The sequence below is a fragment of the Gymnoscopelus braueri genome, assembly GCF_963280865.1.
Source record: "Gymnoscopelus braueri genome assembly, chromosome: 10".
Taxonomy (NCBI): Eukaryota; Metazoa; Chordata; class Actinopteri; order Myctophiformes; family Myctophidae; genus Gymnoscopelus; species Gymnoscopelus braueri.
Genome location: NC_137611.1, coordinates 19,533,938 through 19,550,585, shown reverse-complemented (window position 1 = coordinate 19,550,585; position 16,648 = coordinate 19,533,938). Strand labels below are relative to the sequence as shown.

At 45.1% G+C, this 16,648-nt stretch overlaps 2 protein-coding genes across 2 annotated transcripts; one reads left to right on the top strand and one right to left on the bottom strand.

Annotated features, from left to right (window-relative positions):
* Positions 1–5,632: 5,632 nt before the first annotated feature.
* On the bottom strand, positions 5,633–9,028 carry LOC308094250 (C-X-C chemokine receptor type 4-like). The gene is made up of 4 exons (XM_080440785.1): positions 8,909–9,028; positions 8,039–8,238; positions 7,065–7,348; positions 5,633–6,569 (listed from the first exon to the last, which is right to left on the bottom strand). Exons 1-4 carry the CDS (start codon positions 8,921–8,923, stop codon positions 5,974–5,976), a joined length of 1,095 nt encoding a protein of 364 aa, XP_080296911.1. The 5' UTR covers positions 8,924–9,028; the 3' UTR covers positions 5,633–5,973.
* Positions 9,029–12,110: 3,082 nt separating this feature from the next.
* LOC308093196 (mannosyl-oligosaccharide 1,2-alpha-mannosidase IB-like) lies at positions 12,111–13,661 on the top strand (the record flags this gene model as incomplete). The annotated part of the gene is made up of 1 exon (XM_080439440.1): positions 12,111–13,661. The coding sequence occupies exon 1, from the start codon at positions 12,225–12,227 to the stop codon at positions 13,659–13,661; it is 1,437 nt and encodes a 478-aa protein (XP_080295566.1). The 5' UTR covers positions 12,111–12,224.
* Between the last annotated feature and the right edge of the window lie 2,987 nt (positions 13,662–16,648).

The following is a 16,648-nucleotide window of genomic DNA, read 5'->3' as shown; positions in this document are numbered from 1 at the left end:
AATACTTTTGTACTTTTACTGAAGTATTTTATTATTTTCAGTACCGGACTTTTATTTGTAAAATAGTATTTCTACATTGTGGTATTGGTACTTTTACTTAAGTACAAGATGTGAGTACTTCTTCCACCACTGGTATTATGCCAATCCACTTTCCCGCGATACACTTTCGAGTGTGTGCATTTGGGAGAAACCATTTAACATATTGTACATTTTGTGCGTGCCAGTGCCTCGTTCAAGTTTGTATCAGACATCTTCTACTACTACTGTTATTGTGAAAAATAACAGAAACACTTTTTTTCAGTACCCACGTCTTGCTGAAATCTGTAGGGTGGGTCATGGGGTGGAGTGGTGGACCATAGTGGGGTGGACCATTGTTTACAATGTAGGGTAGAACGGAATTGCATAGTGTAGTTACCTTAGAAAACCACTGGAGGCTGCTGTTTATCACTGAGACGAAGTAAACTGGTGTATCATGGTCCCATAATACTGTAATGAACATCTGGATAACAGTCTTACGAGAGAGATGGATATTGCTGCTTAAGAATACATCTCGTTGGATGTCTCTTTTAGTCTACAGATAACAGCTACTGTCTGAGGAGCCATGACAACATATTTTTTATAATTGAGTATCAGTAGGGGAGACCAAAGACAAAAGTAACAGGGGGCAAAAGTAACACACTCAATAACTCTAATTAGAAATAAGCTAGAGGGGTGAGACTTCTTGTGCACATGCTCAGTATGGTCCTCTCTCTGCCTATATGGAAGGATAGAATGATCATTTCATCTCAGCAGAAGTTTTCAACAAAAAACTGATTTTGAGGTGTAAATGTACATTTTTGAGTGTACGGTATGTTCCTTCTGTGTCTAAAGATGTCAGCTAATTTAAACTTGGATGAATTGTATCTCTATGTTATTGGTCACAAATTAACGTCAGCAGCCTATGCTAATATAGGTGTTTCTAGATAGAATATGGGATTTTATCATGGTTGCCCCATCGGGGGCAATTGTAACAAAGTGACCGGGGTCAATTGTAACAATGTGTTTTCAATGCAAACTGATTTTTTGTCTGGGATTTCATACTTTTATGTTAGTAAATGAACATATTTCACTAAATGTCACTACATTTCAAAGTAAAAATACATTTAAATAAAAAATAGACATACATTTGAAAAAACTAAATTTTGTATTATTAATTAGGGCACATATATATGTTTCTTATAGCAAAAGATGACTAGGATATTTCAAGTAGTCTGTGAATTATGATAAATTAACCTTCTTGAACCTTGGATGGCAATGGATTGGTTCAGGACAATATGAATTTCAAACCATTTTAAATCCCTAACAATGTGAGAAGATCCCTGATGTCATCATCAGTATATGCCCATAAATGGGCATGCTGATATGCTCATATATGGATATATCTGTATCTGTCAGTCCCTTTAAAGCCCATATATGGAGATCCCTGATGTCATCAGTATATGCCCATATATGGGCATGCCCCCTTTTGTGCCCATATATGGAGTTGACTGATTTGTTTGCTGATGCCATGACACCAAGCCACAAGAACAGCGGTAGAACAGTGAAGCTGAATATTTTTATATCCAGTATCATAATTAATGCCCCCCTCCCCCAACACCCCTTTGCTTTTGTTTTTACAAATTGAACCTGAACTAACTGTCCTCCAAATTCTCAATAAGAATTCATTCCAAATTCTCAATAAGAATTCACACACACACAGGATTTTCTGAGGTCATCTGTCAGCCATGGGGCTTTTAAAATCACAGCGTTTGATCTTCATGTCTGTGGCTGTATGATGATAACTGTGGCTCTTTTTCAGCAGAACAATGATTTTTCTCTCTCTCTCTCTCTCTCTCTCTCTCTCTCTCTCTCTCTCTCTCTCTCTCTCTCTCTCTCTCTCTCTCTCTCTCTCTCTCTCGGACCCAGTCTTTAATGGTGTTGGGGTCAGAGCAATACTGTCTAGAGGTGAGACCACCTGCTTTCCCATCCCACTACTTCTCCATCTGCTGAGAGCAATACAAATAAACCCCCCGACAGGCTATTGGTTTCACCTGTCACATTGTATTCACCCACCAGGAAGAGAGCAGGAAGTTGTTGTAGGCCATTTGGATACGGACCATGTCTCTCTCTCTCTCTCTGTCTTGATCTGTCTTGATCTCTGGCGTTCCCACAATTGTTAAGCAGCAGGAAGTTCAGCCGTTCTCCATCTGATTCTGACATAGAACCTGGCCATCTGCGATGTTTCAAACACACACGCACACGCACACGCACACACACACACACACACACACACACACACACACACACACACACACACACACACACACACACACACACACACACACACACACACACACACACATCCACCCACGTACATCCAGACTCAGTATAGGCCAGGGGTTGCAGTAGCCAGTCCAACAAGCAATGGCTTCAGAGTGGAAGTTCACTGGTTCAACATGTTCATCAGCGCTTGGGAAAATCGAGGGGGAGGAAGTAGATGACAAACACTCTCCCCTGCCTCAACAAGTCAAGAGCCCCTGAGCAATGCACTGAACCCCTAACTGTTCCAGTGGAGCAACTCGATTGTAATCTTACAGCACGTAAACACGTAGCACGTACACCGGTTGTAATGATCTGGGTTCAAGTATGGGTCATGATTTGCATGTCATGTCATGTCATGTCCGACTCCTCGTTATGCCCTTAATTGTTTTCCCAGCCTCTTATCCACTGTAGCATCTAATAAAGCAGAGCTGCCTCAAAACAAAGAGACAGTGTGGAGTGGAGTGGGTAGCACTAAGACGCAACCACGTTACTGCTCATTTATACTTTGTCGCACAACAGTGTCGCTCACTGAGAGTGACTAACTAATGAAACGAGTGACACCATCATACAACTAAATATAAACTATAGGCCATTGGTAGGTGCATGTGTGTGTAAGTAATCTACTCTCCCATGTGGAACCACTAACATATTTTATAAATTATCATTAGCATCCACACACACAGGACACAGTACACACAGCACAGCACCACCATACCCACAGACCCACATGCATGCAGAAGGCACCAAAGAGCCACTTTATTGGTGCCAGAAGGGGAGAGGAGAGATGGTGTCAGATCAAATGAAATAGGGGTGAAAGAAGATAAGGAATAGAAGAGGATTGCAAGCTGAATTGAGTGGACAGTAGGGAGGTACAGACTGCAAAGAGACGGGTTATTATCAAGTGTCTTTTCCCCTGTTGTAGGCCTACTACAGTATTGTTCTCACACTTGTCTCATTTGGGATTTATTGAATTAACACTCTGTCGACTAGTATTTTACTCCATTGTTGCAAGACACTGATGAATGCTGGAAACACACTGGTGTGTAGTGTTTCGATGTCACAGTTTGAAGTGGTGTTCATAATTTACTGTCTATTGTATGTCTTGCATTGCCTGCAAATCTTTAGACATACTATATTGCTTTAGGTTCAAGGTTCAATGTTTTTTTATCGTCATATTGCAGGCGATGGGCCTGTCATAGAGTCTCAACAAGTGCGGACAAAAAGAAAAAATGCAAAATAAAGCAAAACAGAAAAAAAGAAAACAAAAGGAACACTTTAGAAGAAGTTAAAACATCATATCCACCACAATCTTACTGTGTCCTAATTCCCTGAACCAAAGTCACTGGGCTTGAATTCTGACCCATGTCAAAGAAGTACAAATGATGCCTATTAACTTTAAATCCAGCTATATCTATATATAATTTTACCAAACTGTTCACCAGGTTGTGTTTGTCAGGCCTAATAGCTGTTTGTTTTTCCTAAAATGAGCGGGAGGAAGTCCTTCCTGTTTTGAATGCAGTATAAATAGCAGGGAAATGTGTGCACTGTAGGTGTGCCTGTGCATGGGTGCTAGTGTGTGCTGAACATTTGATCTCCATGTGGCACTGATGGGTTTATGTGTGATGAGTGTACGAGTTTATGTGTGTTGAGTCAGATACGTTCATCAGACTCACGTACTCAGCGCAGTGCTGTCATTGTTATGTGTATGACATGTAAACAGGACGGGACTGCGCTAAGGTAATACAAACGTCTACATGCAGGGTTACAGATTGAAGCCTTCATTGAAGCCTTCTTTAGTTGTATTGTTTTCTCTCTTTGTCTTTCTTTCTTTCCTCTTTATCCTCCCCCTCTGCTCCAGGAAACGGGGACACAGTAAACTTCCAGCTCATGTTTGTCTCACTTCCAGGTGGAAGTAGGCTCAGTGTTTGTAGCCCGTGCGTATAAGATGCTGGGAAAATGGACTTAGTGACCCCCCCCTCCCCCCTTCTCCCTTTGAGCTCACACCTCCTCACTCAACTGCATAATATGCAGCTGAGTCCATCATGCCATAAATCTATTACACGCACGCACGCACGCACGCACGCACGCACGCACGCACGCACGCACGCACGCACGCACGCACACACACACACACACACACACACACACACACACACACACACACACACACACACACACACACACACACAATAGGAGGCCACCGTTGCACTGACTCACACACACCTGCCCCAAGACGTGTCACAAGTCAGAAAACACCAGAAGGTTTCATTAGATGCCTTTTCAGAAAAACATAACGAGTGCATTCTCTGGATCAGTGGATACCAGTAGTGACTGTGTGTGATTCTGAATCATGGCGAGAGGGCGATGATAAGGTTGATTGGGGAAAACACACAAGAGCACATTTCTAGAGACGTGTTTCCCCACGTCAAAGTTCAATTTCAATGCTCATATCTCTACAATATGCCACACCTAGGGTAAAACAAGTATTATGTGGCCAGTCAAGTAAATAAACAATTTGCCCAAACCTCAGGGTGTGCTGAAGATTGAGATTGTATTGATACCACACAGTAAAATACCCAGTGCTAATGTAACCTTTTGTAACTCTGAGGGTGTACAAATGTAACCAAATGGTTACATTTGTGGTTCTCAGACAGTTAAATGAACACAAAGGGTTTTACTGTGCACTTATTTGTGAGCCAACCGAAGGGAGATTACAGACATTACTTGTGATGCAACGCTTCTCATTTTCTTGCTACTCTTCACAGTGTAATGTCATAGGACTGGAAAAAATTAATCTTGTCTGACAGAGAGGTGGTCATAGTTAAAAGTCATTTCAGAGGGCTGGAATGATATTTTATCCAGGTGTCAAATGTACCACACCAAAACAGAAAGGGGGCGGAAACTAGAGTTGTTGCGATACCGATACCATTTATCGGAAAAGCTGCTGATACTGCCTAAGATACTGGTATCGGTATCTGTGAGTATGCCAGTCCGATACCACGTAATTTATCATTTGATGATATTTCCTTTACAGTAAACAATTATTTTGTATTTTGAATGCTTTAGTTGATGTTGCACAACGGTTTTATGCTCTTACTGTACTTCTCATTTTACTAACATGTGGCTGCACTTTAACAATTACTAATGGAATTGTTATTTATTCCTATATTTACGCATTGGTATCGGATCGGTACTCGGTATCCATCGGAATCGGAGCAGGAAGTAACATCTCTAACAGAAACACATTTCACTGAGGAAGTGAGCAAGTTATTGCAAAAGAAGTAACAAAATAGGTGTTTTCACTTTTTTATTAAAAACATCTTCAACAATAGAAAGCTACTGGGGGTAGCATCCTTGAAAATACAAAATATTTACATTATAAACTTGACTATGAGGGTGAAGACGAGTCATGGGCCAGCAGACTGTTCCTCACTCTCTCAGACACCCTGGGATAAACATCCTTACACACATGCACGCATGCACACGCACACACACACGCACGCATGCACACGCACACGCACGCACGCACGCACACGCACACACACACACACACACACACACACACACACACACACACACACACACACACACACACACACACACACACACACACACACACACACACACACACAGTTAGCTGGAGTGTAAACTGGAAGACTCTGATTCTGTAGTGGTGGATGCCCCGGCACGTCTCCTGGGTAGAACCTTCAGGCTGGAGGCGCGACTCAGAGCTAGCGCTCTGCGGGCGGAGGTTTTAAAACCTGCTCCCAGGAAGGCGTACAACAGCGGGTTCAGGCAGCAGTGTGCGTAGGCCATTGGCTCAGTCACGGCCAGCCACACCTCCAGTATGGATTCCAGGCTGCAGTGCCTGGGCAGGACCTCCAGGCGCATCAGGGCGTCCACGGAGATGCCCGCTCCGTAGGGCAGCCAGCACAAGAAGAAGCAGAGGACCAAGGCCACGGTGGTCCGGACGGCCCGGCGCTTCTGCCTCTGACCCCCCAGGGGGCCCCGGGTCAGCCTGGAGACGATGATGCAGTAACACACCAGCAGAACCAGGCCGGGGATCACCAGGCCCGACAGCACCAGCTGGAGATGGAACACCGCGACCCAGACGGGCCCGTTGTTCTCCGGGTAGAGGCGCTGGCACACGGTCGTCCCCTCCCCCGCTGTCTGGGTCCGGGCAAATATCAGGTCGGGTACCGCCAGCAGACAGGCTGGCAACCAGGCGCCTGGAGGGAGGGGGAGAGAAAAAAGGTGTGAGACAGGGGAATGCACAGGGGAGGAAACGACAAGGTCACTTAAGATCACTGAGTTCAGAACGTAGGGATGAAGGATGCATCCATGGGGAAAGAGGAGGAGGAGATTGAATGAGAGGAAGATGAGGAACTATGTGTTTTCAATTCAATTCAACAAATTGTCTCAAGACACTTTATAGTCCCACCACTGTCGCAAGCAATGCTTGCGACAGTGGCGAGAGACAGAGAGGGAGATACAAGCAAAAAGGTTTTGAGGAGGAAGAAGTGTGGATAGATGAGAGGAGAAAACAGAGGGGGAGAGAGAAAGTGAGACAAAGTGAGCATGAGAGACAGACAGAGAGAGAGAGAGAGAGAGAGAGAGAGAGAGAGAGAGAGAGAGAGAGAGACACAGAAAGAAAGAAAGAAAGCGAGAGAGAGACACTGAACGACACGAGAGACACGCACTGAGAGAGGCAGGGAGACACTCACCCACATAGACCAGCTTGTGGGCCAGTAGCTGCCTCAGACCACTGGTCTTGGTGCCAGTGGCTCGGACCACGGCCAGGTAGCGATCCAGGCTGATGAAGGCCAGGATGAGCACACTGCAGTACAGGTTGACCGTGTAGATGACATGGACGCAGACACACGTCACCGAGCCAAAGCTCCAGTCGGCCAGCGCTGCGTCCACAGCCCAGAACGGCAGCGCCAGGACAAACAGGAGGTCGGCGGCTGAGAGGTGCAGACGGTACCGGTCCGTAAGGCTGCATTTGGACCTGTATACACACATACACATTCATAGTTAAATCACAGCAGTGGCCTGGAGGTGCAGCTGGTTAAGCACATTAAACCTGCCGTCCCTATTTTGGCACGTCATTATAGGCAAGAATTCTTAAAAACCTGCTTTCAAAGACATGAAGCCGATGACATATTTTTTCCCCCTAAATCCTAATGCTTAAAAAAGATTTTCAATTTTTTTTTTTTTTTTTTTAATAGCAGATCTACAAGCTCATAGTGCGGCACTCGGTGCCGCACTATGAGCTTGTATATCTGCTATTTTTGAATAGCCCAAAAAATCTTAAAATGACACAGACACGTTCCCGGTCTTAATGGGTTAAAAAAAGATCTATAAGCTCCACGCGTCATGATGCAAAGCGCTGTGAGCTTATACTGAAAATAGCGTATTTTCAAACAAACTACCCAACTCACTTGAAAATCAGATATGTTTTATAAGGGATCCGACTAAGTTGCGATTATTGCATTACGAATCGCAAGCAGACTTCTCTCTCTCTCTGTACTGTCCTGTATAATAAAAAATATAAATAAAACATCTGTCTAACTCGTACCATCCATTTCTCAACATCACACACAGGTTTACTGGTAAAATTAAAAAAATAAAACTAATCCAGGAACGACAAAACCAGAGTAAAGTGGTCAAATCCTGTTACATAACACAACGTCCTAACCTGCGCTGGCAGCCCAGCACCATGACCACCAGGCCATTGCCGGTGATACCCAGGGTAAAGATGAGGGCGTAGACCACAGGCAAGAAGACCTGCTGCAGGTCACGGGTCACCAGCTGCTCCGTCTCACAGGGCTCGTCCAGGTCCAGGTATCCGGAGCCGGAGCCTGAGCCTGTGTCGTTGAACTCGTCGAAATAGTAGTGCTGGACACGAAAAGGGGTGGGCAGAGGTAAGTGAAGGTAGTAGGCTCTGCATGAGGCCACGGACCCCCATTTTGACACAAAGGTTTTTTGTCTCTGGGACCCCAGTCTACGCTGTAAAATCCTAAGTGTTAGTTTAACTGAGAGCGTGTACAAATGGACCAGTAATCCATTTGCACACTCTCCGAGTTACAGACCTGTCAGGGTCCATTTGGTTCCTAATCCTAACTCTCAATCATGTAGCTGGGGACCCCCATGGACCCCTGGGGGTCCCCGCATCCCACGCTGAGAACCAGTTTAGTAGTTTACAGACAGAGAGGAAAGGGCCATCACAATGGGTCCTGAGCACAATCGTGTGAATTGGCTCAGTTCAAATAAAGGATATGTTGATATGTCGGTCAGATAACTATAAACACAGTTACCAAAAAAAAGAGGGGAAAAAAGATAAATAGATTTTAAATAATATACTGTATACATATAGTAACATGCATAATTGCATATACATAAATACGTTTAAAACATACTATAATGTAATTAAAATAAAGCATCTATCTATCTATCTACAGATGTATCTATAAATATGTGCTGCCATGCACTGTTTGTTAGTAACTGTTAAAATCTCTTGCACGCCAATATCAGAATAATAACATGTCATTAGGCTAAGAGATCTTACCTCATAATAGGACATGATGGAGATGTTCCCTCTTGCACTTCTAGTATACAATATATCCCCCAGCTGAGGAGTGAAGTGAAATATCTATCCGGCGGGGTTATATAGACTCGGACACGCTCCTCCCCTAAACACTCAACACATCTGTGATCCTGCTGAAACGTTTTTCCTGTTTTCGAGGTGTCAGGTGCTGATAGTGGTTCTATCGCAGGATACTGAGCTGTGTGTGTGTGAGTGTGAGTGTGAGTGTGAGTGTGAGTGTGAGTGTGTGTGTGTGTGTGTGTGTGTGTGTGTGTGTGTGTGTGTGTGTGCGCGTGTGTGTGCATTGCCTGTATTGTTTAGGCCCCGTGGCTCCAGGTTTGTGAGAATGAGGATGTATCGGTAGAGAGAAACAAGGCCGATAATAATAAAACAATGCCTGGGGGCCCTACAGTATATGAAGAGCAAAAAAGCAGATGTTTTGCATGTAAATATGTTGTGTGCAGTAGTGGCTCTCTGTGAAGCTCATGGTCTGTTGAATCAGAACAGTGCTACTGCTGCAGCATTCAACGGCTCTCAGTGGAGTGTGAGAACACTTATCCCTCTTGTGTCATCATCCAACGTGATGTGTGCAAGCATGTATGTATTATTGGGAGGGGTGAGGGAGAGTAACGCAGATAGAAGGAGAGAGAGAGAGAGAGAGAGAGAGAGAGAGAGAGAGAGAGAGAGAGAGAGAGGGACAGTGTGTGATATTCTGCAATTGAATGTGAGGTGATGGTTATCTCCTCTCTCTAACTATCCGTTCTGGTAAATACCAGGCAGCTCGGCTTCCATCAGTGCTGTCACTGTACATGAACCGTGTGAGTGCGCTTGTGTTCTTGTGATGTTGCCGTGTCACTTTTGCGGGGGAGTGCCATATGGTCCAGTGGTTGGGTTTGAGATCGCCACAACGATAGGTCAATCATCCCCCTTTGAGCATTTCTAATCCTGCTGGATTTTAACCTGGCATCTCTCACAGATGGCCTTGTGTGATGATGCTGGGACAGTGTCAGTGGAGAGGTTTCCTGACCAGTGGCTCAACCACCCATTCCTTCCACAATCCCACAATACACTAATCCCATTGGCAAACAGAACCCCCCCCCCCCCCCCCCAAGCCTCCTGTAATTCAATATTCAAGCCTCAACTGTTTCTTTTTCTCCTTCGTCCTTCCTTGACTATTTCCATTGTTGTATTGTTCAGCAGTCCTGCATGGTATCAACTTTGTAGACACACCATATGTTATTGTAGCAGCTTCCAAGAGATTTGTGCAGTCTGCAACAGAGTGTGACTTCATCTGCTGTCTTTATTGGCTTCTCGTTGCTGCCCGCACCCAGTACAAAACACTGGTGATGGCCTACAAGGCAATCAAGGGCATGGCACCCACTTACCCTCAGGACATGATCCACCCCCATACCCCTTCCCGCTCACTTACACAAAAGGCCTAAGTCTGTTCAACAGTTCCCTAAAACACAGTCGCCAACATTCCACACATCCTAGACTCTTCACCAAGCTGTGGAATAAACTCTCCTTTGCTATCAATCACCTGATTCGAATGCTATCAATAACAGCAGACTCACCCCAGTCCCTATTTGCCACCAGTCTGAAAACTCCACCTCAACCCCTGGCAGTGTTCTCTCTTTGTATCCCTTCCTGTGTCCTTTTTTTTCTTTTTTTTTTTTTCTTGATACATGCTAGTTATACTATGCAGACCTATGATGATGCTATTTACTGATTGTTGACTATGATTCATGGCCTTTACTCTGATTTTGCACACTCACTTTGGATAAGATCCTCTGCTAAATGCCTAAATTCTAAATTGTAAGTTGGCACCACCATGCGGCTGTGTAGGTAGACAGCTACAGTATGTGGTTGATGATAACATCTACCAAGATGTGTTGCCAATAGTACAAATACAAAGAGAATTTTGCACACAAAACTCCTTACCTATCTAGGGAATTCATCAAGACAAACTGCCGCACATTTATTATTCAATTACAACACAGCAATATGAACATTCAGAATAAAGTCTGCCTTGAACATGCATACTTTATTCTGGGATTTCTTTTTAAGCAGTATCCTTTTCAAGTGAATATGTTTTATTTTTGTAGAGAAATGCATTATGACTACACCAATATTTATATCAATATTTTCCATAAGGAACATTTGTTGGTGAACTTATGATTAACACATTCCTAATGTGTCATATGATATGGCTAATGAGGTAACATAGATCAAGGGCTTAACATAGTGATATTGAATAGAGATTTACACTCTCTCTCTCTCTCTCTCTCTCTCTCTCTCACACACACACACACACACACACAGTTTTATTCTCATCAGCCTTGTTTCTCTCTACCGATACATCCTCATTCTCACAAACCTGGAGCCACGGGGTCTAAACAATACAAGCAATGCGTGTGCGCACACACACACACACACACACACACACACACACACACACACACACACACACACACACACACACACACACACACACACACACACACACACACACACACACACACACACACACACACACACATGTATGCCACGGTGGTGGGCAGGAACGCTACCCCTGCAAAACCAGAGTACCCCAGGATCTGAGATTAAAGAAAAAGACAGACAGCAAAGGTCTGCAGCTAAATATTCAACGTTGGCGTCATATGTCCCCATACGTCTGGCAAAGCCATATATGGTTATTACGTTCATACGTACATATATGATTGGCTGTGAGGGGTAACCTGCTATGTCACACCTTGGTGGACAGACTGGGTACTTATACTGTAGAATTGGGTTCAAACCCCAGCATTTAGTAATACAACACTGGTTCATTCAACCTCAAAGTTTGACCTCTGCCTAATCTGAGTTTAACAGTGAAACCATGAGAACGAATTCCCTGCTACCGCTCTGGGACCGCAGAGTCCCAACGTCGTCTCAAGGTGCCTCGTCCTTCTGCCATCTCAGAACCATGCCGAGGTTCTCCAAGAGGTATATCCTCCCCATCTTCTGTGCCTTCATCACCCTGACCTTTGTAGCCTTCTTCCTGTCGGACAACTCCAAGCACAATCACTTAGACATGGGCCAGGAGGAAATGCTCATCCCTCCCATCAACCTCTCCAAGGGTGGCCCCATGTTCACAGATGGACAGGGGGCACAAAACAAACACAGAGACGAGCAGATATTGCGGGATAGGATCCGTGCAGACCATGAGCTTACACTGCAGGAAGCCAGAGGGAAGCTGAGTAATTCTGATGAGGAGCCGCTGCCAAAGTCTCTGCCGCTCCCAAACACTCTTCACCCCATGCCCCTGCCCAAGGTGGTAGGGGTCAATGACGGAGAGCCCCCGGAACATGACATCAAGGACAAACGGGACAAGATCAGAGAGATGATGAAGCATGCGTGGGACAACTACAGACAGTACAGCTTTGGTCATAATGAACTGCAGCCCCTGTCAAAGAAAGAACATTCCTCCATTATCTTTGGTAATTCCCAGCTAGGTGCTACCATAGTGGACTCTTTAGACACCCTGTACATCATGGGCCTTCACAAGGAGTTCAAGGATGGACAGGAGTGGATTGAACAGAACCTAGACTTTGACGTTGATGCTAAGGTCTCTGTCTTCGAGGCCAACATCCGTTTCATAGGAGGACTGCTATCTGCTTACTACCTCTCTGGAGAAGAAATATTCAAACTGAAGGCGGTACAATTGGCTGATAGGTTGCTTCCTGCCTTCAAAACGCCTACAGGCATTCCCTGGTCCATGGTCAACCTCAAAAGTGGTGAAGGGGGTACGCACTGGTCACCGAACAGCGTTTTGGCTGAGTTCGGGACCCTCCACATTGAGTTTGTTCACCTCACAAACCTAACTGGGAACCCTATCTACTATCAGAAGGTGATGCACATCCGTAAGCTGCTAGCCAAAATGAACCACCCGAACGGACTGTATCCAAACTACCTCAATCCTCACACAGGCCGCTGGGGACAAGACCATACCTCAGCAGGGTCTCTTGGGGACAGCTTCTACGAGTACCTGTTGAAGGCATGGCTTGTGTCTGACAAGACCGACATGGAGGCACGCAAGACCTACGATGACGCCATCGAGGCTATAGAACGTCATCTGATTCGTAAGTCCGACGGTGGTCTGACCTTCATTGGTGAGTGGAAGAATGGCTACCTGCAGAGGAAGATGGGCCACCTGACCTGTTTTGCTGGGGGGATGTTTGCACTTGGAGCCAATGGCTCGCCAGATGACAAGGCAGAACACTACCTCCAGCTGGGAGCTGAGATTGCGCACACCTGCCACGAATCCTACAACAGGACAGCGATGAAGCTGGGTCCAGAGGTCTTTAGGTTTGACAATGGTCTGGAGGCAGCGCCTGTGGATAGACGTTACATCCTGCGTCCGGAGGTCATTGAGACCTACTGGTACATGTGGAGGCTCACCCATGACCCCAAGTACCGCCAGTGGGGCTGGGAGGCGGCACAGGCTATAGATAAGTACTGCAGAGTGAGTGGAGGTTTCTCTGGTGTGGAGGACGTCACCATGTCCAATCCCACTCATGACGACGTGCAGCAGAGCTTCTTTCTGTCAGAGACGCTCAAATATCTGTACCTGTTGTTCTCAAGTGATGAACTGATGCCGTTGGAGAGCTGGGTGTTCAACACGGAGGCTCACCCTTTGCCTGTCCTCCACCTGGGCAAAGTCACCCTGGCTGGCAGCCAGCCGGCCCAGCGGTGACTGACTTGCACAGATAGGGAGACTTCTACCACATCAAGAACACAATGGGGATCTGGTCCGCTCAACTGTCCAGACTACACTGGACGTGTTTTACGTCGATCAGTTGGATGGTTCTCGAGACACAAAGGACATATTCACATTTATAGTAGGATAACGGCGATTCTGCAAGTGAATGTAAGGTGATGATTAGCCCTAATGGTCAACTTGATACTGCAAATACTGGATATTGTATATTCTGTTTATTGATTGATTGTGTTCTTAGTGTGAGTTTATTATATTGCTTTGCTTTTATTTGAACTTGGATGTAGATTTGTTTTAAATATATTTTAGCCCCTATCCCCCTCTCCCTCAAGAGGCCTTGCCTTTTGTACATAAGAATTTGTCCTTAATTGTCTGCCTGGTTAAATAAAGTGTAAAAGAAAAACATAGGCAGATCATTCCCCTTTCCAGAGGATTTCTAACCTGCGGGCTTAACCTGGAACTGATTACCTATGATAGCCTTGTGTAGTGATGCTGGGAAAGCAGACACGTTTCCTGACCAGCAGTGGCTCACAACTGTCACTTAAGTCACACTCCCCAAAGACTTCCACAATCACACAGTACACTAACTTGGCAAACAGACCCCTGTCTAAGCCAGCTCCTTTGTCCTTCTCTCCTTCCTTGACTATTTCCATTGCTCTATTGTTCAGCACAGCAGTCTTGGTGGCATTAACTTTGTGGACACTTAGCAGCTTCTAAGAGCTTTCATTTATGGTATACCTCAGAGTAAACCATCTATAAAGGAACTACAACTCTTCTCAATCATGTGATTTCATCTGTAAGGTCACGCCACCTTGTGGCTGTGTAGACAAAACAATATTTTACACAGAATTCCTAACCTGCATCTTGGGACATCATTAGCCCATCCTATCAGTTCGTCATCAAGGCACATTTGATGACAAATGCGCATTTAATGTATTTTTTTGTGGAGCACTTCTGATTTTAATTATTACTTAAAGCTGTCATGGAGGTTACACTGATGCATGTTTGGTGGAGTAGGCTCTCTTCATGAGTGCATTGAGATCAGATCACAGCTTGTATGCAATCCCATTCTGCCTCTTCTAATTCCTGCTCATCAAAACTGACACCAATATCATATGCATGCTGTCACTTACTGTATTTATAAAGACATGTCCCATGTTAGGCTGATGTTGGTTCTGCATATGTACATGCATCTGTGTGTGAGAAGCACACAGCTGGAAAATAAATGTATTCACAGCCCTGTCCAGCGAACACAAAATACAATTTAAGAGGATACTACCACCAGTGTGGACATTGGAGCTACACCTTTCAAAGGATCATTCCGCAAAGGTGGCTGCGTGCTACCATTTTAGGTGATCACCCTTTCAACTTTTAGGTGGAAACGTTTTCACCTAAAAGGTGATTATGATACTAGGCGCTCTTAGTAAGTGTAAAAGCAGAGAGATGTGCTGAGGTGAGCGGCTCGGTGACGTCATGTTTTCAAACCACCGCGGTGAGAGGGTGATCACCGAAAATGGTAGCATGCGCCCATGCGCTTAAAGGGACTGATTCTTAAGTACAGTAGACCTTGTTGGTTGAAACAAGCACGTTACATTACGGCGTGCAGGCTCTATTTTTACCTTTTCATACTGAAAGGGGCCTTAACCAATCAAGTAAATAATCCCCACCTCGTATTCTCTGTATGGAATGTCTGACTGCGAAAAACAGATAACAAAGAAACCCCCTCATAACTAAGCCCACTTTTATCAATGAAGTAAAAATAAAAACCTTTATCAAAGCAGCTTTTAAAAAATCAAGGAGCTGTTTATGGAGAACAGGATGTTGATCCTGCAAGATTCAAGCTCTTGCTTATGAATTGGTAGTTTCAGAACATTTGAAGTTTCTGTCAATCATTGAGGATATAAAACAAATATAATTACCCAAAAGCCAATGTTTAATGCAATTCATTAAAAGCAAATGTTAATTGTATTGAAGTCAAGGTTGTTAAATCCATATGTGCATAACTTCTAACAATGTACATTTTCTCTCAATACAGTATTCTGTTTTTTCCCCCCAAATATCTCGCTGATTAGTAATAACTCTGTTAAACAAACACAAATATTATCTTGTGAGAGGAATAGTTCTGACAGGGACCCAAAAGACACGACTGAAGGCAGAATAAGAGCTTAGAATCCACCGTGGTGCAACCGGCTTTGTCGAGTGTCTACACGAACACAATTGGCCCGTGTTCGGGGGAGGGAAGCCGGGCGGGGAGAGTATCGGTCATTGCACGTACTCCTACGGGCTAGGGCGGCACCCGTCAGCAGGGCGTGTTGGGCGGGAGGAGTAGGACGAAGGCTCTACGTCCTCCTGGTGGGGGCTCTTCATTGGCAGAAATGTGTGTGGGGAGGAATCAATTGGCATAACGAGTACATTGGGGAGAAAAAGGGGTAAAAAATAATTGGCTACTCTAAATAGAAATTAAAAATAAATAAAGGCTGAATGATCTCACAAGCATTGTAATCGTTCAATCGTACTTCTCTTGCACAATGCCTTAGCGAATAACTCTCTGAAACGGCCCGCCTTTGCTGTGCTCTGTTTGGGCGGGGACCTTGCCAGCTGGACCGGTCCATCATAGGTTACAGAAGTGGGGATCACCACAAAACATTCATCACTAGCAGACGATTCATTCTCACTGCACTCAGGTTGGCTACTTGAGCTGAGGCTGATTGAGTTCAGTCTTTCACTGTGAGGGACGGGATCGCCGTGAAGGCTGGGGTCGCCGTGAAGGCTGGCGTCGCTAAGAAGGCCGCTGTCATCTAAGTGTGGTTTGGTGAGGCTCCCGTCTTGGGCAGACCGGGACCACTTTCTCCTGCTCTTCCTTGCCGGGACGGGATCACTGTGAAAGCTGGTGTCACTGTAAAGGCCGCTGTCAGCTAAGAGTGGTTGCTTGGTGAGGCTCCCATCTTGGGCGGACTGCTTTCTCC